General features: G+C 37.2%; 1 protein-coding gene across 2 annotated transcripts in view; it reads right to left on the reverse strand.

Moving 5' to 3' along the window:
* Positions 1–23631, reverse strand: part of LOC134660898 (UNC93-like protein) — a 116855-nt gene that overhangs the window by 8249 nt on the left and 84975 nt on the right. For both annotated transcript variants that reach the window (XM_063516767.1, XM_063516766.1), the window contains 3 exons: positions 3097–3784; positions 2687–2909; positions 668–833 (listed from right to left, as the gene is read on the reverse strand). In XM_063516767.1, the coding sequence (XP_063372837.1) occupies positions 668–833; positions 2687–2909; positions 3097–3763 (1056 nt within the window). In that variant the 5' untranslated portion in view covers positions 3764–3784. The remainder of the gene's footprint in view (positions 1–667; positions 834–2686; positions 2910–3096; positions 3785–23631) is intronic.

Consider the following 23631-nt stretch of genomic DNA (forward strand, 5'->3'; position numbering starts at 1 on the left):
GGTAAGCGAAAGTAACGCGCGGCCAGTAATTAGATTCAAGTAGGTATTGCATATTATTTGAGTAAAATTATCGCTGAGGCGCGTAACTTTCAGTGTACCTAGTACCTATAGCAGACAGATTCATCGTCTGGCTTTGTGCAAGTTGAACAGAACATATGCACCGTTTCTCTCATGTCAATGTCCGCTAATATCGCAAAAGAATAACGTGTTAACTCCATATGAGACCAATATGTAGTTAACGCTTTTAGCCATATGGGCATTATGCGCGAAACCCAATCACGTACTGGCAATCAATCAAGACATCTCCACTCGCTTGATGGTCGTTCAAAACGTGACGAGGTCCGGACTGAATATTGACCGCTTCCGCAAGGTAAAAAAAAGCGGATAATATAAATATGTTTTTGCCTGAAAGAAATACGTGTCTTGTTAAATTTGATTTAGTGGTTTTGAGTCGCGCGAACTATAAAGTAACTAATAAACTGCTGTTACTAAGTACTTAGTAAAGTTGTAAGTAATTTATGTAAAAAATATTGCAAGTGCATAAAGGTAACGCCACTTTATGGTTAGCTAACATTGTTTCAAATTTTTATAAAGCGGTGAATATCAATCAAAGAGCAGATCGCTCGCTCCGCCCCCCTGGTTTTTATTTCTTATTTGGGGTCCGTACCTGAGTATAGTCTGCTCCGATGAACGCCTGCTCCATGCCGATCCACAGAGTGATGGGAATGAGCAGTTGCTGGTTAGGCTTCTTGAGCTGGTAGGCCGTGGCCGACAGCAGCTGGATGCCGGACAGCTCCTTGGCCGGGTCAGCCTTCCTCTGCTTTTCACCGTATCTGGAGAACGAGGGCACTTTAGAAAAAACAAGAACAATATGCCGTTAGAAAGAGATAGTCACACAAATAAGCAATTATTGAAAGTGCATGCAATCCAAAATGTTTAGCTTGAGCAATCAAAGAGCTTTTAATTATAATTCCTATGAGATTTATGTTAAGAGAATGTTTGTACATATTAACGTTATTTTTTGTATATCTTTATCTTTCATCATTCGAAATCATCATCATTCAATAAGTCATTTATGTGGAAAAACCATTAATGTCTGAAATCAGAAATGAAAACAGATTGATAGTAGTTAAGCCTACCAAATCTTATTTGTTTACCAAGTATCATACTATATTTGCATTTAGACGTAAGTGCATAATTTTTGCTGAACGACTCTGTAATACTCTGTATTCATACAAATAGGCAATGACATGCCGTTCTCAGGAATTGACGAGCCGGCAAAAAGCGTGCCGGCCTCCGCCCGGCGAGTGTCAATCAAACTAAGAAATGGCACAGAAAAACAGCTTGACAGCTCGCGTTAGACGGAGTTTAAGGCGATTTACTAACTGCGAGTTTAGTATTTTCCATTAATTATGAACCACCAGTATTTATGTCCTAGTTGCGGAAAGTTTAAAAAAAAAACTGAAAAGTTCTCGGAACATTCAGAAAAAAATCACAGGAAATGAATGTAACTTCATTTTGGCAATGGGGAATTTGATCCCCATAAAAATATGGGAAGTTTACGAAGATTTTCCATTTAGGATTTCGCAATTTAGGAAACTTTTCGACGGCACATCAGAAGTTACACATTTCGCTTATGTCTAACGTATTCATACTGTCGTGGATAAGAGCTTGTTCCTCTTTTCATTGTAATTTTTCTTTTTAGGTACATTTGTCAATTACGGAAATAGTGTAGCTCATAAGACACTTGGGGTGAGATGATGTTTATGTGACAGATTTAAAAATGCACATAGTTGCTGTCTTCTGTAAAGGGTTTGTAGGGGCCGTAGTCAATAATCAGTTGATGAGTTGACAAGTCAGCATATATGGGGAGAACAGAGACAAACGGATACCCCATTATCATTTTTTAATTTCGTCATACACTATTCAAGCATCGATAGATGTTTACTATAAACGATGTCACTTAGCAAGGCCCCCATAAATGGCTCTAAGATACGTTTAAATTTTAAATTCATGGTTAATGCTTTAATTTTCATAAAATTGTGCCGTATCCTTGTGAATTAGGTACATCGACTATGGATATGATATATGCATATCACATAATATATCTAAAACATTTTATAAAGCGTCAGATTTGAGGTGAGAAACTACTTTACTAACATTAAATAATTTAAATGTATGTAACGTGCTTAACCTTAACACGTGTCATGCAAGTCAGTCTCTAAGACGAAATAAATTAAAATGATCACATGTTCATATTTATATTTACCCATTTTTTGTATACCTAACCTAAATCAGGTTTTAAGAACAAATTTATTTGCGTCGTATATATTGTTTTCGTATTTAAAGTTAAATCCGTTTAATAAACTACTTTTATCAAGTGGTATAAAATTAATATTCCAATTGCATAAACAAAACTTATAAACTATTATTAAAATTAAGTATAAACTAAATAAATTAAAACTAATAAAATAAATAAATAAAACTTACACACCTATCTTAGGTCCCTTTTAAATAAAAATAATAAAAATTAACTTGTTCTGGGCGGAAAACTCCGTTAGTTTTTGATAAGGACTACCAAGATGCGAGCATTTTCTATGAGGGTGCTGTACAGTGACAACTTTTCCGAGTATTTAGGAACTACTTCAGTCTGTTCATACATAATAAGGGTTGTATTGTATAGTACCTGGAGAGTGGGTCCACCAATAGCGCGACCATGAGCACGGCGACCACTACGCACGCCAGGTAGATGGCGCTGATCTCGTAGATCTCGCTGTCGGGCGGCCGGTGCAGGTTCTGGTTCTCGTGTTGGCCGCCGCCGACCATGCAGAAGTTGGCTCCGCAAGTCAGCAGGGTCTTGGTGTTGTTCTCGGTGGTGCCGTTGGAGCTATGCACGCCCGATGAGAACACTGCAATGCAGGAATTGTTGTAACGTCCGCGGCTCTATTTTACTCGTAAAATATGATATTCTGTTAATTATCTTTAAAAAATCTCAGTTCTTTGCTACCGCAAAGATCATAATTATCCAATGTAACTATAGGTATTACAGATGGTCTACCCAGCATGTTGCTGTGGCTGAAAAACAATGAAACTTACCCAAACTTGAGATCAAATTTCCCCAAAGCTCGGCCGTCTGCCAAGCGAGGAAGAAGAAGCCGAAGAATCGCACGATGATGCCATCGACAGCTTGATCCGTCAGCTTCGCGTAGACGCTACCGGCCTGCGTGAGGTACGTGGCCTTCGACGTCCACATGGGGGCCGCTCCCATCCCCACCACTACCCCGGCCGGCACCAGCGTGTAAAAAGCCGGGTAGAACTGCGCCGCGATGTACGGCGCGTAGCACATCATGGACAAACACAAAGTCCATTTCACAGTTAGCCTCTTGATTAGAAAGGTGGGAACAAATATACAGGATACGACGAGCGCCGCGTAAATGGAACTTAGCGATACCGTGCCCAGCCCGTCCTTGGCGTTGATCGACGACTGTAGATTAGCCGTCCCTTGGAAAGCGGTGAATTGCACCATGAAGGCGGCGCTCACCGCCGCCACGTTCTTTAGTATTCTCCATTTCTCGTTTCTTGATAGTTTAACTTTTCCCGTTGGGTAGTTTTCATCTTCTATGGGTAGAGGCGGGGGTTTGACGATGTCGTCGTTGTCCTTGTCGTGCTGGTAGCCGTCGTTCTTGAAGCCGGTCTTGAGCGTGTACACTGAGTCCTTGTCGGGGCGTTCGTCTTCACGTCCCCCTCCGTGTGTGGCCGTCATACCGGGTTATCTCTTGCAGCCCTGCAAACAAAACGATAGTATAGCTTTATTTTTGTGTTCCTTATCACTTATTGTAAGAGATGCCACCAGCAAAACAATGCTGGAAATAAACTGAACTGAACGAAATTGAATTATAATTCAACTCGAGACCGGCAGATGTGCTACTGAAGCGTGATGACCTGATGCCATAATTCATAAAATTATTTATATGTTTTACAGAACTTAATTTTACTTTGTGAATCGTCGTTTTCGAAACTATATCACTCGATATATTATAAATATATTCCTAAATTAAATACATAGGTAGGTATTTCTAGGTTCTAGAACACTTAATTTAATGTTACAGGCGGTTTAAAAATAAGAGTATAATGATACCTAGTTTTTTTATTACGTCAATACCTATGTTTTTGGGTTGAGCGGTGGCGCGGCGTGCACAAATGACCGAGCAGCTGAACACACACTCATAGTGTGTTATGAATTAGGTATAGGTACTTGGTTACATCATGACATAATCAACACGTTCGAAATACATAGATGATAGTTGCATCGGCACCCGAAATTTGTTGTTTATTTTCAAACCTAGGTAGTACCAAACGTGTTTGTATGTGTATGACAAAATTATTTACTGAATATTTTTAATTGCAAATGGGCAATTGTTTTAGGTAAAGCTTGCAATTGAAATTGGCGTAGTAATAAAATAATATTGGGAGAACAAACATAGAAAAAGTCGACTTTAGCAGCGCGCATCGGTGGGTTAGTGCTGCAAGATCCTTCTGCCGAGAATAAAATTCTTTATTTTTTTAATCCGCGCTCAGCTGCAGAGCTGTCTTTTGACAGCTGGAACAAAATAAGTACTATTAGGTCAGCGGTTCTCAATCTTTTTTTTTGACGGAACCCTTTTGGAAAGCGAAATACTTGATGGAACCCTACAATACGGTGGCGGCATAGTATAATTTTTCGAGGCGACTAAAGCATAGTGTTCTAAATTCTTGCGGAACCCCTGCAGGGGTGTCGCGGAACCCTAGGGTTCCGCGGAACACACTTAGAGTATGGCTGTATTAGGTAGGTAACTAATCAAGTCAGTAACCGCGTACTGTCTCTTGAACAGTTTTTTTACGCTGAATACGATATCAGCTCGTGGACGGATTTGGCTGCACTGACTTTTTGTTTTAATTTTAAGCATAGGTACAGAAATACTTCATTTTGTTTTCTTTTTAAAGCTCCCGCTTACTTTATCGACCCAAAAAATGAATTTAAAATAAGGCAACAGGTTAGGTGTTCGATGTCTACACTTGAATATACACATCACTGGTTAGAGTTTACAAACATAAACCGATACCCTGTGGTCAGAACAAAGTAAGCATCAACTGAAATCAATCATAAAATGTACATTCTGCAGATGGGTTATATGCATTTTAAACTACTGTGTATAATATTATGAAGAAAATGGCAAGTTAACATAATATTTTATCAATATAGATAATATTAGCTTCCACAATTTGTTCGCAATTTGTTTTCTCTTCTAGCTAAAAAATCGAAAAGAGCCAAACAAAGGGGCATAGCTTTGGTTACTATAAGTACATCAAATTGTGTTATAAATAGTTTTCACATCACCTATTTGGAAAATGACTTTTTCTTCCTTGCTAGGATCCCTCCAAGTGGCACTTTTCTGCTCTAAGACATTTTATTGCCAGTATAAAATATTAATACAATGAAATATGAAAATAGTATGGCACCTTATTGATTACATTTTTTTTTTATAATCGATTACGTGCATAAATTTTTTAGCTTAAATAATATTTTGAAACGTAATAATTTCCTCATTGGTGATGTAAAAAGCGATGGTAGCAAAATTATTTCCACCTTGGGCGTTCACTTGAATCTCTCACGTCTATGCCGTAAATACGCCATTTTGCTCCCTTGTGACACAATCTACTATTCCATAATGCCAATATCCAATTAGGAAAAAAGGGAATACGTTTATATGGTGAAGCGGTCGTGGCCTTTCCTATTAACTGATAAAATAAATAATTTTTTGACAACTATTTCATTTTTGGTACAAGCTTAATTTTATCGCTGACTGCACATTTCTTTCCACATGCAACTAAAACTAGAATTCTAACAATTCTAACAACCCCAAACACTTCGTTTGCGTTGTGTTTGTCATCACAGAGGTCCCATGGCCACCTCCTGTCTCCTTCATCAGATCAGCTCATATCATCATAATATTGCATTGTCATCCGATTTACATATGTCAGCTCAATCGGAAAACGGAAAGTGGGTTAAGCTTAAGTGGGTTAAGATTTGACCCACACCACAGACAATCCAACCTCTAGACATAGCATAGTCGCGCTACCCCCTCTGCCACACATACGGTAGCGTTACTCCATCTTCGAGTCAATCCCGTGCCGTGATTGGTCCGTGTCTTTGAACGGACCAATCACGGCACGGGATTCGCTCACCTCGTCCCCCCGCACCCCCGTATTTTTGGCCTAAGCTCAGTCTAGAGGTTGGATTGTCAGTGACCCACACTAACAAAAGAACTAACAGGGCAAGTTAAATAAAAGCTTGTAAAAACATTAGAAAATAAATAAATACACCGTAATTGACACGTGTCAATAAAATTAGTCTTCAATAAGACCTTCGTACCACTGACGACAATTCACGCTATAATATTAACAGTGTTTAAATAAGACCGGCATATTTCTGTCAACCATATCACAACATATCATGCATTGTTTGTCATATACTCGTACATTTCCATATTTTATGAAGCATGCACGCTACGCGTTTGTCAGATGACTCACAAATAGGTGGAAAAAATATTTATATTTATATTTCACCATTATTTTATCATCTACAATTAAGCGACCTGCTATTGGTGCCTCCGACAGTCAGCATCTTCAACCTTTGCATTTTCCGTAGGTACTGACTACATTTTAAGTCTGATATTTTTTCATAGTGTTGAAATTGACTATAGAACCGTTTATGTTTAATGATGTAGGTACATATTTATCTATTAATAAAATATTTTAGTAAAATGATCGGTGTGAGAACCTGTTATGTACGTACCTACATATAATAATACAATTCGCATTTGCATTATTTAGTCGCAATGTAAATTAATTTACGTGCATGCATATTTTTCCCTTAAAGTATAAATTATTTGCAGTAATAACACAATGTCATGTTGTTTTATAATACGTACCTATATCACATTTAGCAAAAATACTGCCCATAACCGTTAACACTCGCGTCAACATGACAAACGTTCGACAATACGTACTTATACGTGCAATAAAAATGTATCTAGTAGACTAATTACAAGGGCTATGTTTTTACGACCCGTCTGCTATTCTTATGAATATTCGAGAAATATATTAAGTAGAATAATTCTTATTATTCATAATAAGAATTATGAATAATAAGATATTATATATTGCTCTCGCCTTTTGTTCGATATCCTCGCGATGTGCTATAGCGAGAGCCGAGACAAAATTAATTCTCTTTACTCAAGTTTAACTTCGTCATTGTTAAAGAAATATGTAGGCAGAGTGATGGCAGGTGGACCAAAATGTTGACGGATTGGTGGCCGCTTACGGATGAAAGAAGCGCCTGGCGTCCGTTGGCTCGTTGGGTGGATGACGTTCGAAGTATCGCGGGGCAGTTTTGGATGAAACTAGCACAGGACCGGGACAAGTGGCGTACAAGAAGAGAGGCCTATGCTCAGCAGTGGGCGACCGAAGGCTAAAATGATGATGATGATGAAAGAAATATGTAACTCCGTATAAGATGAATAAATTCTAAGGAAAAAAAGTGCCTCGGAAATCAAGAAAAAGTAATTCTCGGATAGATGGCGCACACACCTTTGGCCTATGCTCGGCTAGAAGGCGTTGACGACACGGTTTCACATGGGTCGAAATTATTTAAAAATAATAAAATTATTTATCCATGCATTTTTTTATCCATGTTTTATACATTTTCATATTGAGTTTTAATCGTGTGTCGATAGATGGCAGTAAATTTACTTTGACTACATAGTTTACTATGGCAAGAACCCTCTATATCTATACTATCTGTTCTCTGTGGTCATTGTAAAATGTGAATATTTTTCTCTTTTCCTTAATTCTATCAGAGTTGAAAACTTTGTGGTAAATAAGGTAAAGTCTGTGCGGAAAGAGAAGAGTCGTGGGATTTGAGGGCGCGCCAGTGCTATTTTATGGTTTTTGCTATGCTGACAACACTGATCACGTGATTATAGTACGACACTAAAGGTCAAGATACTTGAATCCCTTTGTTCTGGTTTTTTGCCACGGCTTACTAAACGGAGCCTGGTGGTGGTGTCGGCTCGTCAACTCAATCCTCTGATTTAGTGCAGGCACTAGTTTTCTTCTACTCTTTTCTTAATTTGTTTAAAACAAACTCTTGTTTTTATATCTCAGATAATAAAGTGACAGTGCGATTGAAAAAACTACTAATACTAGTTAAGAATCTGCCCAATACAACTGTCATTTTAGTACCAAACAATATAGTCTCATTTATGTACTGCCTAATCTGTGCAGGCCAACAGTTATTTTAATACAAAACCGTAGATCGGGTAGAAATTGGGCAATAGAACTGTAATTTTACTATCTGGGATATAAAAATAGTGCATTTAAGTAGGCCTTATTGGGATATGTCCGGTTCTCTCATCTCACGATATTAAATTTCGCCGAAAAGTCACTGCTAAATATGAAATATAATTTCGTAACTTACCTACAGAACCTAGTAAACGAACTTACAAATAAAGAAATATTTTATTAGAAAAAGTTTTATTCTTTGTAATCGAAGTCTGAATTAAAATATTCAACGTCACTTATGTTTGAGCTAGCTTGAGAACAACCAGGGAGACTCATAGAACTATCTTCATCTGAATTGGATGTGCTTGAATCCAGCACGTAGATTACAAACATATTCATGCATATCACCCACATAGCGGTATTTTATTCGAGATACCGTAGGTACTTTTACTCAATTCTGAAAAAAAATTACATATAAATATGCATAAAATGGCAAGTATCAACACTATTCGTCAGTTATTTTAAAGATCATGAATGACCTGCATATTTATGAAAATGAATACATTTTGAATGAATATACTTACCGATTATGTACCGGAGACAAGTTACTTAGGGGGACAAATTAAATAGGTAATTATTTAATATTAAACAGAACATCAATACCCGTCAATAGTGGAACCACGTTCCGCGACTTTTTGTAAGTCGATATAGTCTACTTTTAGCAGTTTTCTTCCCGCTGACAAAACTGAACAATGTTAAATATAATTTTCCTTGTAGTTTTATGTACGGTTTTAATAGTGTTTTGATAATATTTTATACATAAAACTTGCGGTTTTTGTTAATAAAAATATACAATGACAGAAGTTTGTTTACTTTTTACAAGACAGGTGCCAAAGGTTTGATTGCCATATAAAATTGAAAATGTTAGTTCCCGTTTCTGCCACGACTCTTCTCTTTCCGCACAGACTCTAGCTGATATAGTGACAAAATAAAAGCAATCGAAGCAATAGCATTAAGTAAGTAATACAGGTTTATTTCGAAATAGTACGTGACGACTGCGGTGACGTGCTCGAAACATTCTATGGTATTGTTCGCTCGATTGTTAGGCACTTATTTCTATTTTCAAACCTGAAAACGTTAGAATATAACGAGAGACCCACAAATATAGTACACATACCAGAAATATGAAAAGCATTTTATGAATTTGCGCCTTAAGGCCCCAGTACACAATGGGCCATCGCCGGCCACTCCAAGGGACGTATTTATGCGTTAGAGGGAGCAAGTGATATTGCTATCTCATTCTACCGCATGGCTGCGTCCCTTGGAGTGGCCGGCGCTGGCCCATCGTGTACTGGGGCCTTAAGGTTACGTGATACGTCTGAGAATAATCGTAATGATTTAATTTGCACTAATTTGCAGTTGCGTTCACTTAGAACTGTTGCACTGAGACGAAACGAAATAACGTATTTAAATTGGATAGAAAATATATTTATTTTACTTACTAATGGCAAACATAGGAGATAAATTATCAGCATTACATTATTGTTTCCTGCTAAAAAAATATCTACTTATACTTAAAACAAAATTAAATATGCAATGTATTTACTACATTTAATATGTCAACAGTCCGCACAAAAACTGAATACATTAATTCGCTTCCTTCTAACAAATTTATTTTGGTTTGGAAACTTAATCTTAAGGCAAGGGAAAAGAGTTCAGAATAGTTTGTGTCTAGAGTCCAGTTCACTCATGGTGGTGACGAAATGCGCGCTTGTATGCTGATCGGGTTGCACCCAAATAGGCGGTGATGGCGGCACAGCTGTACCATTGTGAAATTAATGTACCAAACTATTGTTTTGGTACACCTTAGTCTTATAACTGTTTTATGGCCTGTATTAATGCTACTTAATTTTATGTGCTAAATAAATATTTATTCGAATGCTAAATTTGTAGGTATCTATAGGGAAACCTAGCGACGCAGGTTCTTGACTCAGTAAAGAGGGATTTAACGTTAAATGTTACAAATAGTCAGTGAAACAATGCTGTTTACTCTCATGCAATAAAATTATTTATACCTACGATTCATCTTTATCTTAGTTAAACGATGGCATTTTTCTTATTCCTACTAATAATTCTTAATTTTACTATAAAATTGGGTGTTACAAATAAAAACTAAACTAATCTAAATTAAAATACATCTAAATACGGCCCCCGCGGCAATGTGCCAAAGATGCTGGCAGCAGTCCCTCGCTGATTAGCAATACCTACTTATGCGCTGCGAGAGAAAGCTGCCAGCTCTCTGGTCACCCGTAGTGTCAATGAGCTTTTTAGGTTTTCTTATTCTTGAATTAACCAAGTAAAGAGATGATAGTTTGCTTAACTAAAAACAATTCTGGACTTATAAGTAGTCAAGTTTTTTTCTTTTTTGACGTGTAACGCGGCGGTAAGGCGGACGGTAATACCTCACTGAAAAATCTTCCATTTAATACATAGTCACAACATCATTAGCAATCGCTTGAACAATATCTCTTAACAGCGAACTAGAATTATCTTAACCCTAATTTTATGCAATTACTCGGTACCTTTATAACCGGGTTTTAGGCGCAAATAACATAAATAATGCGAACCCATTGTCCTGTCAGACGGCAAATCTGCTCGGTCATGGACGTAACGATTCCATGGAATCATCTGTGACAATAAACACGTGCAAGGTACCATAATGGCCGTCGGCTCTTACACCAAACAGGTCGAGATCCGCATGAAATAATCATTCGGAAAGTCATATCTGCCTGGTTCTATAAAGCATATCATAAAAATCGTCCACTTAAATAAAAATTTACATAATGCACAATGATATGCGAACAAAAGGCTCATCGGATAATGGATGTGCCAAATCTCCATGTGGTTTGTGCAAATCCGGCTCGAAGGACTATTTTTACGTATGGAATCTTCGTGAAACCGGCGTATAAACGCTGGTGTTAGTGTAACCTTAGCTTTAAAGAAAGCTTGAAAGTATTTTATACTTCCAAATCTCTTTAATACCAATATATGGCGCTCTTTTATTCCTTATGTATGATAAGAGGGAGTGATCACTATGAACAGTGAAAAAAAAAATACTAGCAAGTAAATTACGCAGTTGCTTATTTAGGGCCACGCCTTCATCAAAATTTCAGGAATCAATCAAATCTGATGGATGAACCTGTAGAGAGGAGCTTTATGGTCTAAAAATGCTTAGGTTAGGCTTAGGGCATCAAAAATTCAAAATGTCTTATAACCGGTACTGAGAGTGATAAGATAGATGATGATGATAACTATTTATGTAGAGAAACTGCGTATACCTACACACTTAATACTCTTTCTTAATTTGGTTACGGCAGATCGCCATTTTGGAGTACTCCAGATAAAATAATGAGCTATTTTCGAAAAAATAAATCTGCTCTCCATACAAATTTAGGATGTTAGTCGGAAATGCAATTTCAACAGTCCCCTTCCCAACTGGATTCTGTATTTAATTTAAGAAACAAAATAATTTTCCTTATCTCGACGTTATACAATGTAAAATAAATAAATAAATATTAGGGGACATCTTACACAGATCAACCTAGCCCCAAACTAAGCAAAGCTTGTACTATGGGTGCTAGGCGACGATATACAAACTTATATAGATAAATACCATAGAAGGTAGCATCCTATAGAAGTGGTCTACGCGTGCCTCCGTGAGGGAGAAAACATACGCAATGCGACGCTATGATTGGTCGAATTTATTTGTTATGGTGGGCAACAAATCAATTCGACCAATCATGCATACTAATTTACGGTGGAGAATAAAAAAAAGTGAGACTGTGACAAGGACAAACAATAATAGCGCTTTCGCTGCTACTCCTACTGAAAGATACATAAGACTATCCCGTTCTGTCAGTTATCCCCACCACTCACGCCCAATCCAGTTTAATACTAGATTCATGATAAATACAAACTTATATACATGTGCAATGTCATGAGCTGGCATTAAAACTAGTCGATTGAAGCCCATGAAGCCTTCCCACGGTATCTGTGGTCGTCACTTCCTGTCATCCCCGTCATTGCCGGTGTAACGAACATTTCAAGGCTCGCCAAAATTGGCTCCGTTCCGAACCAAATCGGGTATATTACAATTAGCTCTCGCAAATTTTGTAACCTTCAACGATGACCAACTAGAATGAATGAGTTTTGTTATTTCAAAATACACCCTAAAAGCTGCTACTTGTGTTATTTTAGACATTATAGAGATATACTCCGAGCAAGTAGTATCATTTCAACGTCCCACATCACATGGCACCAATAATAAATAAATAAATTAAACTTACAATTTGAGTGTGATTTTTGCATCAGATATTGATAGGTTAATAGTTAGGACACGAGTTTGGTACTTGTGGCAATAAAACATTTTTTTATGAGTATATATGTACATAGAAAACAAAATTATCAAAATAAAAAAAAATAGTTTCGGTTCTGTTTTCAAATTTCATCATCTTTACTAAAAGATTTCTATATGACAAAACCCCTTAGAATCCAAGACTCTGTTGCACCAAGCTAAGTCTGCTCAGACGGCAATTAACCAAGTCTAAAAATATCACAGTATAGGTACATGTAACATTTCTGTGAAAATATGATGTTTACAGCGGCACTTTCACACTTCGTCATGTCGAAATCGATGCAGAGTTAGCTTAGACGGGTAACTTAGTACTACACTTAGCTTGAGGAAGACGGGGAAGGGCATTAAACATAATTGTAAAGGGATCAAAAGTTCAAAACCCAGTATTGCTCGCCTCTACTAAACGTTGTTTATTTGCTCAACCTTTAGGTACTCGGCGCTGTACCCACTATCTATAGAATAAAATTGTAGGGAAATAACTATTATTTGAGCACATTAGGTATTATTATTTAGAACACCTGAATCTCGTCACAATAGCAGCATCCGGCGGCGTTAATGATCCCTTGCGAGGTTATGATGCTTTCAACTTGGCCATTCGTGAACTAAGGTAACTTTTGACAGCGTATTATTGTTTTTTGATGTCAATTTTGGTCTTGTTAAGGTTTTGTTAAAATATATGGTGACTTTCGGATGTCAACTGCAGCATTTACTGCTGCAAGCTGCGGCGTTAAAACGGGCGCTGTTTGCGTTTTGTGCGAAAACTTCACTTTTTGGTACAAAATGTATTTATTGCACATATTTAATCAGTGTCGAAATCCTCGAGCCAATAATATGCTGGGGTCACTTCACATGTCCACATGAGTTATTTGGCTGCACTGACATTTGTGGATCTGCATTTACAAACCGGTATTGAGCACAATATGATATTGCTAATAACACGCGCCTTATCCGTTTCACAAAACTTATTTAGTTATCGACCTTATTTGAATACAGTAAGGTACAGAATCAAATAAGTTTTCGAACACTGATACGGCAGATTTGATTAGCGCTGTTCCCCGTGTCCGTTGCACATACGTCTGTGTGGCAGCTCACAGGTACTAAAAGCAACATTGTCTGACCACTGGCAGAGCTTATGTCATTACTATAAGGTTTAAAATGGGCAGTTACTAGTGTTGACGATGGTACGGCGATGTGGGATGTTGCCACGGGTCGTGGGGTCACGGAGAGCGCACATGTGCATATATGTAATCGCACGGAGCCTGTTAGGAAGCTGAAGCCAGGTTTGCACGATAGTGTGAGACGTAACTGAATAACGAAAAGCTTCGTGCGAATAATATGCTTCTTTTTAAAATTTATCTTACATACGTAACTACATACATAGCTCGATGAAACTATAAATATACATATACAGATAACAGGTGTTGATATGTCTTGGTTGCTGAGAAAACTCAGGATAAATATCGATATTTCTGAAAACTAAACTTGGCTATCGATCTTGCTTTCTATCATCATAAGATGATGGAAATATTATTACCATATTAGAGTTAATATCTGGGTGACCGAGCTTTGCTCGGAAAACATATAAAAACTCGATCGATTTTTTGCCCCCAAAAACCCCTATATATCAAATTTCATCGAAATCGTTAGAGCCGTTTCCGAGATCCCCGAAATATATATATAATATAAATAAATATACAAGAATTGCTCGTTTAAAGGTATTAGATAGATAGATAGATTAGATAATTTACTAATATTTATATCGAATATATTAATATGCGTTATAGATGGTTTTTATGAATATCATAATAGATTTAAAAAAGTGTGCAACCCTTTGGATATGACATCATCCCTTGCACGCAGTCATTTAATAGGTAGATGCTCTACTTAATATCATTACAAACCAAAGCATCTATAAAGAAGATCGTAAAATGCGCACTTATACGTTTATTCAATAGGTACTTAAGTAGGTAGGTAATGCAAGAAAGTTTACAAGCTGCCACATAAAATCAAATACACGTAGTGTAGTATCAACCGTGAACAGTAGCCAGTAAAGGTAGGATGGTTGCGGTTTTAACGTTTATCGTGTCATGCGTCACTCTATTTATATAGTAACCAACTTTCACAGACGATAAAAGCGCGACCATCGTAGGATCGCAGTGGCGCTTAATGCTACTAAGTCGCAACTTCTGTTTTTAGTTCTTAGCATTCGTTCTTTTTTTATATACCGTAAAATGGGGTGAGCACGGGCAAAACTGACATTCAAACCTCGATAACATTTTATTTTTGCATGTGCAAACTGAATGGTGTATATGACACCGTAAGATTGTGAACCAGTTAGTTTATAATCTAACATAGGTTAGGTTAGGTTAGATTATAATCTCCCTACCGTCAGTTTAAAATTTAACTAGCTAGATTATAAACTGACGGGTGTTTACAATTTTGCTGTGACATATATAATAAGTGTTCCGGACGTTTGTATTTTAGTTTTTATTTTATTTTAAATAAAATAAAGTAGTTTTATTTGCCAAAAAGTTAACAATTTTTTCTTAACCTATGACTGTCACACTAGGCTACGCCTGTCTTGTGGAGTCAGATTGATTGCAGATTGATTGAGATTTGGGTAGTTCCATTTCATAACTTTGACGATAAACAGGAAATCCCATCTCACCCCGTAGTCCCTCGTAATCATAGAGAAAAAAATACATAGAGTGCTCACTCCATACATCAGTTTTAGTACCAAAAAGACTATTAGCATCTAGCATCGAGTAGCGGAACTATCAGTACTGCTACTTGACAATATATGTAGCACCGACCGGAAAGTCTTATGCTGTTGAGATAAGACTTTTTGGTCGGTGCTACATCTATTGTCAAGTAGCAGTACTGATAGTTCCACTACTCGATGCTAGATGTAGACAATGAAATTAATAGTCTGAACTGATGTATGGAGTGAGCACTCTATGTATTTTTTTCTCTATGCTCGTAATTAAGGTGAGATGGGATTTCATACAAAGGTGATTATGGAAGATTGTTGGATCGATTTTTTTATTATTAGTATTACTATAGCTCCATTTTAAATTGGAATACATTATTGTTGTAGCAGTAGCCTTAGAATCCCATGTCACGCCCCTTTCATCCCTTCTCTCCCCATTCATAACCCAACTCTCCCCGCGAACACTACTCACCCCATTTTACATTTTATTTTTATACCATATTATTTTTATGCTGTACCTACCAAATAGGTGCGTAGAAAGTGAAATATGTATTGCGATACAAAGTAGGCGTTGTGGCCTTTTCTCACTGAAGTGCAAAAGGTCCCCTAATAAGCGAAGAAAATCTGCGCCCAGCAAGAAATTTTCCTCTTAGTGAATTTTCCCACAGTGGCCGTCCGCGGCGATTGTTGTGCCACCATTGTCCCCTGACCTTGTGCGACAATTAGAACCACGCACTAATGTACTGTAATAAGCCTTTATTTCCGGACACAGCACATGTGTCATTTATAAAAGCGATGCTTCTTTATCTAGACTCAATGGAACTGTGACGTATTTTATTGCCGATGCCTGTTTCATAAAAGTTTCCGCCAGTTTTGAATTGGTTGCCAAGGCTAATTGTTAGTACTAGGTTTTATACCCTGGTAACAATTCCAATAAATAATAATACGTAAACATTATGGATTTTTATGTAATACCTATTATTGATAGGAATTGTAAGCGGTCAGAGTTTGTACGACAGCCTCATGGTTCAGCATAAATGGTTCACTCGCTATAATTAATTCGTGCAACCATAAATAAATAAATAAAATATAATTTTATACAGGTCGATCTAGCCCCACACTAAGCTAAATAAGCTTACCTACTGTATAAGTGTATATATTATAATAATTAGACTTATATACATAGAACATTTCCAAAGGTCAGGAAAAAATATTTGTGACGAACACACAAATAAATTCCCTCGTCAGGATTCAAGCACGGAACCGACTTGGCTAGGAGGAAGAACCATGATTTTGTAAACACTTAGGTTTTTGGTCGGGTCTTGTTTAGCCTTTTGGTATTTATTACCTATAGGTAATGGTCCCTAACCATAATGTGATAGAAAACGCTATTAATTTAAATTTCAAATATCTAATGTTGCTCCGCGTCGTATGAAAGTTACGTTTTTAGAGGCACTTCTTAAGGATTGCAACTAAAAATACTTGAGCGAGTATATTACAAGAGTATATATATAAAGACTGTGCATTTCAGTGCTATGATATACTCGTAGGTATCTACAGCGAGCTAGGTAGAATTTAATTGCGCGAGATAAGAGGTTCCGACGCTCCTCAAGGCAGGCGGCTTCGGCTCGCCTCTGGAAATTGTTTTATCGTCATCAGCCATAATAAAGTTTCATTTGCAGAAGCTATTTTAAGACGCTTGCGAAACCCATGTGGACTAAGGTTTTTGCTGCCGATTAATGCTGAAACGTTAGCGGACTTAGCGGTAGAGATAATACTATAGAAAGGTGAGAGTTTTGATCTGCGGCGCCTGCCACTAAAATAAAACAATTGAATCGATTCACATAAAGCGGTCGTCCACTATCGTCTTAAACCTATATTCATTTTGTTATTGTTATATTTTTTTGTACTTATTTCGAATACTTATACAATCTATTAAAAATGACATTGAATATTATAAATATTGTGAATGAATACCGTGAATTTGAATATATGTTCAGCCCAACGGCATTGAGTCAGAATCGTCGCGTGTCAATATCAATTGGTAAGGAACGCAAGATTTAGCTTAAGCTACGGATCTCGTGTCCGCGCACCTAGAGATACGATCTCGACCAATTCTTTTTTGGGGAATAGACTAAAGACTTGTCTTGACGGGTTATTCCCACTAGTTACCACCAAGTTGTTACCAGTGGTAACTACTGGGAATTTTTTTCCCACCTTTTACCACTGGTAACTACTGGGAAAAATTATTCCCAGTAGTTACCACCAACTCGGTTTAGAGGTAACTACTGGGAATTTTTATTCCCAGTAGTTACCACCAAAACTTTGTTAAAGTTAAATACTAATAAAAACAGTTTAAATAGTGTAGTATAAATATCGAGTGATTTAATAAATAATTGTTAGTCGATTAGTGTTTTAGTAAACTGCCTTAAAAGTGACCAAAAATATAGTTAAACAGTTTAACCGGTACTAGTACAAAAACTATAATATATGTAAGAATAAATTTAATAATCCATTTACACTATTTTTAAGTTATTTTATTAGGTAATTCAAAATCACTCTGTATTTATTCTCTTACTATTTATACTGTTTTTATTAGTATTTAACTCTAAAAAAATTTTGGTGGTAACTACTGGGAATAAAAATTCCCAGTAGTTACCACTAAACCGAGTTGGTGGTAACTACTGGGAATAATTTTTCCCAGTAGTTACCAGTGGTAAAAGGTGGGAAAAAAATTCCTAGTAGTTACCACTGGTAACAACTTGGTGGTAACTAGTGGGAATAACCCGTCTTGACAACTATAAAATAGGGTTTTAAAGGTGTGTGCACGACTCTTTAAATGACAAATAAAAGTACGGGAGTAGAAAAAATATATTTACTGCCTTAGGCCTTAGGGCGTTCAATTATGGCGTAAGCTTTAAATAAGTACCTAGATATATAGTCGAAGAAAAAGTGCGTATTTATGCTAATGTTATACACTTTACACTCTGCTTTTTAATATGATTGCGAGGAATAAATGTGAAATGCTAGTTAATAGTATTTAAATTCGTCGTAGGAGCGTAGGCCAGAACGCTTATACGCGTGGGAGGAAGGAGCACAGACCGCGTAGCCAACGTGCCAATCGCTTTCGCTCCGTAGCGATCGAAACGAAACTGTCTTTGTCGCACTAATATGGAAGAGTGATAGAGAGACACAAAGCGTTTCGTTGTCGAAGCGATAACGATTGTCAGCTTGTGGCTAGGCCGGCAGTAGCTCCCGTAGAGCGCCGAGCGCCGCCCGCCCGCCCGGGGCACGGGGTGTGACTCAAGTTTAAGTATTCTATTGCTAAAGCAATAAAACACTTTATGCAGCCTACACACAACATAAAGACAAACTTTAAAAGCAGAAAAAGTGTTTTTATTATTACTACATAGGTACAGAAGATCGTTTTTATTACATATACTTACATACTTCAGCCAATTTGTTCGTATTATATCTAGGTATAAGTAAGTGCATATATTAAGTTATGCTCATTATGCTCAAGCGGAATTGTCGTAACTATTATAGATTAAATTTTCTATTATGCGATCTTTTTTTATCTAACCTTATTTATTTATCGTTCAATTAATTAATTATGTTGTTAGTTATAACTAGGTACTAAATGTCGTCACGAAAATTTTGAAAAATTGAATCGAAAATATAACACATCTACTTTAATACTTATTTAGTATTTTGGCTTGAGTAATTTGTTATTTGAGTAGGTAGGTATAGGTAATATATCAACAATTTAAGTATTAAATTACTACGATTTTAGAATGATCTCCGGAAATTTGAGATTTACGAACGTCCATTTCGCGAAATCGTTGTCTGCATACTTAAATCGGATGTCGCAAAAAAGGCAATTTTGTTTTTGCTCAGTTGATAGTGTTACCTTGTTTGGTGGTGTTAAAGTGTTAATGATATAAGGTATAAGAATTGTGTAAATAGCTTCTGTTTTTCCATACAATCGTATTTCTTAGAAAAAACTTTTTCTGAAATTTACGTTTAGATTAATTTAAAGCCTATTTACATTTTGATGAAACTATATTCAACTTATAGAAGTTAGATTTAGCCACGGTACAGTAGCAACTGTACAATGTACGTACGATGCATACTTTGAAAATAGCACAGCCAGTCGGATGATGGCTAATCAGTGTGAGACTGGAGTAAGTTTTTCGCATCGGTACTAATCACAATTAATCCTGGCTGGGTCCGGCCCGGTCTGGATGGATCCGGTCAGATCGGACTCGGGACGGTTGGTCTGGTTGGCTCCGGACCAATCGGACTCGAGACGGTTAAGCGGGTACGAATCGGTTATGACAAAGCTGGTCATAGTCTGTTTTATCTTGTTGTTCGAACTACATGGTAGTTAAATTATTAAACGCCCTGGGGGCTTTGAATACCAGCTGTTTAAGCTTTTACATGTTCACGTGATTTACTAGTAAAGTAAAAGAATTTAATTTCTGACCCATTTTGTACCTTGACACAGTGACAATAAATAGTATGTGGTCTCTAGCGACTTTCATATTGATTGGCAATGGGACAAGGTACGGAATGCGTCTGAAATTAAATTGTTTGACTGTACCTACCATTAACCAAAACGAGTAGTTTTTGCGCTAAGTTTTTGTCAATGGTTAGCGGTATGTTAGTACGTAAGCAAGGACGTAAGTTCGAAATCAATAGCCTTTACCCGTATGTTATATTTAGCTTAGCAAGATGAAAATATGCGTGGGATGACTAACAAACAAGCCGGTTATTTACACTTAACTGGCCTGTTTTAGAATACAATACCTACCCTTTATTGCACACCTCAATAAAAGAAACAATACAAATCAGAATCTTAGAGAGTAGAAGTATTAATTGGGAGTTTAATAAATATCGAAAAACATTTATAATAATATACATTATAAAACGTGGTACCCATTGCGACTAACTAACTAATACGAGTACGAGTAGAATAACACAATTTTTAAATATAGGAATGTACATTTTACATACAGTTGGAACAAATAATAAATATTTTGAAAATAATTCCAAAATAACATAGTATCCGTTTTCATATTATACTGTGACAACAAAATAGTCAAAACTATTTACAGCGTAAAAACCAGTAAGTACTTGATAATGTATCATTTATTTAAGCACCAGCAGTTTATATTTTTTGCGAATCATCACGCAAGCGCGCCGTTTCCTCATTCCTTCCAACGGTAACGAAAGCTCGTATAAAAACCCGATATATTCGTTTACGCCAAGTCATAAAGCTGTGTGCCGCTATAAGTATTGTTAGGAGATACGACTTTTCAGTTCGCACGTGGTTGTTGGAAGTCAGTTGGAATGACCCTCAAGGTCGGTTTCCAGCGTGCGTTCGGAAACACGACGCACGAATCAGGTTCTCGAGTCTGGTCCCCAACGACATAGATAAGCAAAAAACGCATGCCCGTGTTTTTGTGATTTGTAGGAGATCTCTTTTTTACCAGTCCAATAGACGTGGAATAAGTTCTTTGACATCCATCGGCTGCTAAAAGACTAGCGTGTTGGTGCCATTATTATTAGGGATTTAGTATGAATGCTTCCTAAATAAAAAGTATAAAAACAGAATTATTACACACGGGAAATAAATAATTTAAAAAATAAGGTTCTTAATTTCAGAAAATAAACGTAGCTTAAAATAGCACAGTCAATTTCATTGATACTAACTAAATGATCATTCACAAAAAAGTGAATACACAAAACAGTTAAAAATGCCATTAAAATCGTTTAAGGCTATACGAGTGCATCTGCATCTCGTGTCAATTACAATTAACTAGCCCCCAAACACGGCAGAATACCGTGTTTCATTACGGAGTTCCGTTCATAATTTTATGGTATTCGTGATCAGTCAAACTTTATATCAAGCACTTTCAGAAGCCTTAATTGCTTACAGTATGATGTCGCTTTTCATTTTTGTATGAGTGAGTTTTTGTAAGTAATTGAAAGGTCGGGATTATTTGACGATAACAATAATTAATTATACTAGGCATTCGTAAATGCAGTAAGTACATTTAAGTACAGATGTAGGTAGTGCATAATTGTTTTCCTTCGTATTTTCTCGGAAATGTTCTTATTTGTCAGTAAATACTTTATGTACCGAGGCTGACTTAAATAGCAAAACACGTTCGTACGTTTCCGTGAAAATACGAAGGAAAATCATTATGCACTACAACTACCTAATAGATTTTTGAGAGCAAGGCCCTGTTTAATACTCAAATTAAGTTAGAATTAAAGTTTTAGAATGTAGTACCTCTGATGCAGGCCTCGCAACTACGTAAGATAGAGGACATTAAATCTATTCGTTTCAAGACCAAAACAATCGGAGGACGCATATAAAACTTGAACTTATAGTTATAAAGCGAGGTCATTTTTGTTGCCTTCATTAACTGCTTGTTTATGCTAATAAGTCATTGATTGCCTATAAAATATACAATTACATAATTGAAGAGTTATAACTGCTATTTTTCTACCTCAGTTCCCTTTGTCAGTTGCATACAATACAAAGGGTTAACTATGTCAATATCATAAAACATTACTGTTAAATATTATTCCAATCTAATCGATGCTGTCAATATAAAGCATATAAAAAGTCGCGGAAGTTAATATAGTATCATAAAATATATGTACATACCAATATATTACGCAATGGATTATTAATAATAATAATTTTATAAATTTAGTACTTACACTAAGGTGTAAACACGGTCAGAAAACCCCAAGCATAACAACCTGTCATTAAAGGCCGCCCAGTGTCAAAATGTCAGAAAGTACGTCAACCAAAAAGATGATGTCGTACGTATGACGCGCTATAATACGTCTATTTCTTCATTATTATATGACATAGGTACGTACGTAAAGTAGGAACTTTTATCACTTTTATTGACCTTCGCGATTGATTGTCTAAGGACCGCTTTAGAAAACACCTAACCTCTTGCCGTGCGATTAGCATAACGCGTAGCGTAACGGTTGCAGCGAAAAGCACCAGATTAGGGATAAATGCCACTTGTTTACCTACATCCTTTGTCACGCGAGCAATACCACGATAAGACACGTTTTTACCACCGATAAACACACAAAGAAGGATATGTGATATTTTTGACTAATGTTATATGTATGTCGTCGGCAGATCGTAAAATCGGGCATATCGAGATATTCCTAGGCATATCATGAAACGCCACCATTTCATGATCTGACTAGGATTAACCCAGGCGTATCACGATCTGCCTTATAAAAGAGGCGGCAGATCGGTCAGACCAATGTATTCGTTGATATTCCTAGCTTCATACCGGGCGCATCGTCAAATAATTGATGAGATATTCCTAGGCATATCGTGAAACGCCGCCATTTCATGATCTGACTAAAATTAACTCAGGCATATCACGATCTGTCTTATAAAAGATTCGGCAGAACGACGGGAGCAATGTATTCGTCGAATTTCTAGCTTCATTCATACGGATCGCATCGTAAAATAATTGCACTTTTTGCCACTGGTGGCGCTGCGTCCGAGTCCAGTGTTGCCAGATCGTAACTTTTAATACAAGTTTACGTTCCTTTTGGGCCTTGAGGTTTGCTCGATATGGCTGGTGGTCGCTAGGCAGATCATGAAATGCCGGCTTTTCATGATCTGCCTAGGAATATCACCCACTGAGGTTTGCACGATATGGCTGATGGTCGCGCTAGGCAGATCATGAAATGCCGGCGTTTCATGATCTGCCTAGGAATATCACCCCTTGAGGTTTGCACGATATGGCTGGTCGTTGCTAGGCAGATCATGAAATGCCGGCGTTTCATGATCTGCCTAGGAATATCACCCTGAGTTTTGCACGATATGGCTGGTCGTCGCTAGGCAGATCATGAAATGCCGGCGTTTCATGATCTGCCTAGGAATATTACCCATTGAGGTTTGCGCGATATGGCTGGTGGTCGCGCTAGGCAGATCATGAAATGCCGGCGTTTCATGATCTGCCTAGGAATATCATCCCTTGAGGTTTGCACGATATGGCTGGTCGTCGCTAGGCAGATCATGAAATGCTGGCGTTTCATGATCTGCCTAGGAATATCACCCATTGAGGTTTGCACGATATGGCTGGCGGTCGCTAGGCAGATCATGAAATGCCGGCGTTTCATGATCGGCCTA

The sequence above is a fragment of the Cydia amplana genome, chromosome Z (genome assembly GCF_948474715.1).
Source record: "Cydia amplana chromosome Z, ilCydAmpl1.1, whole genome shotgun sequence".
NCBI lineage: Eukaryota > Metazoa > Arthropoda > Insecta > Lepidoptera > Tortricidae > Cydia > Cydia amplana.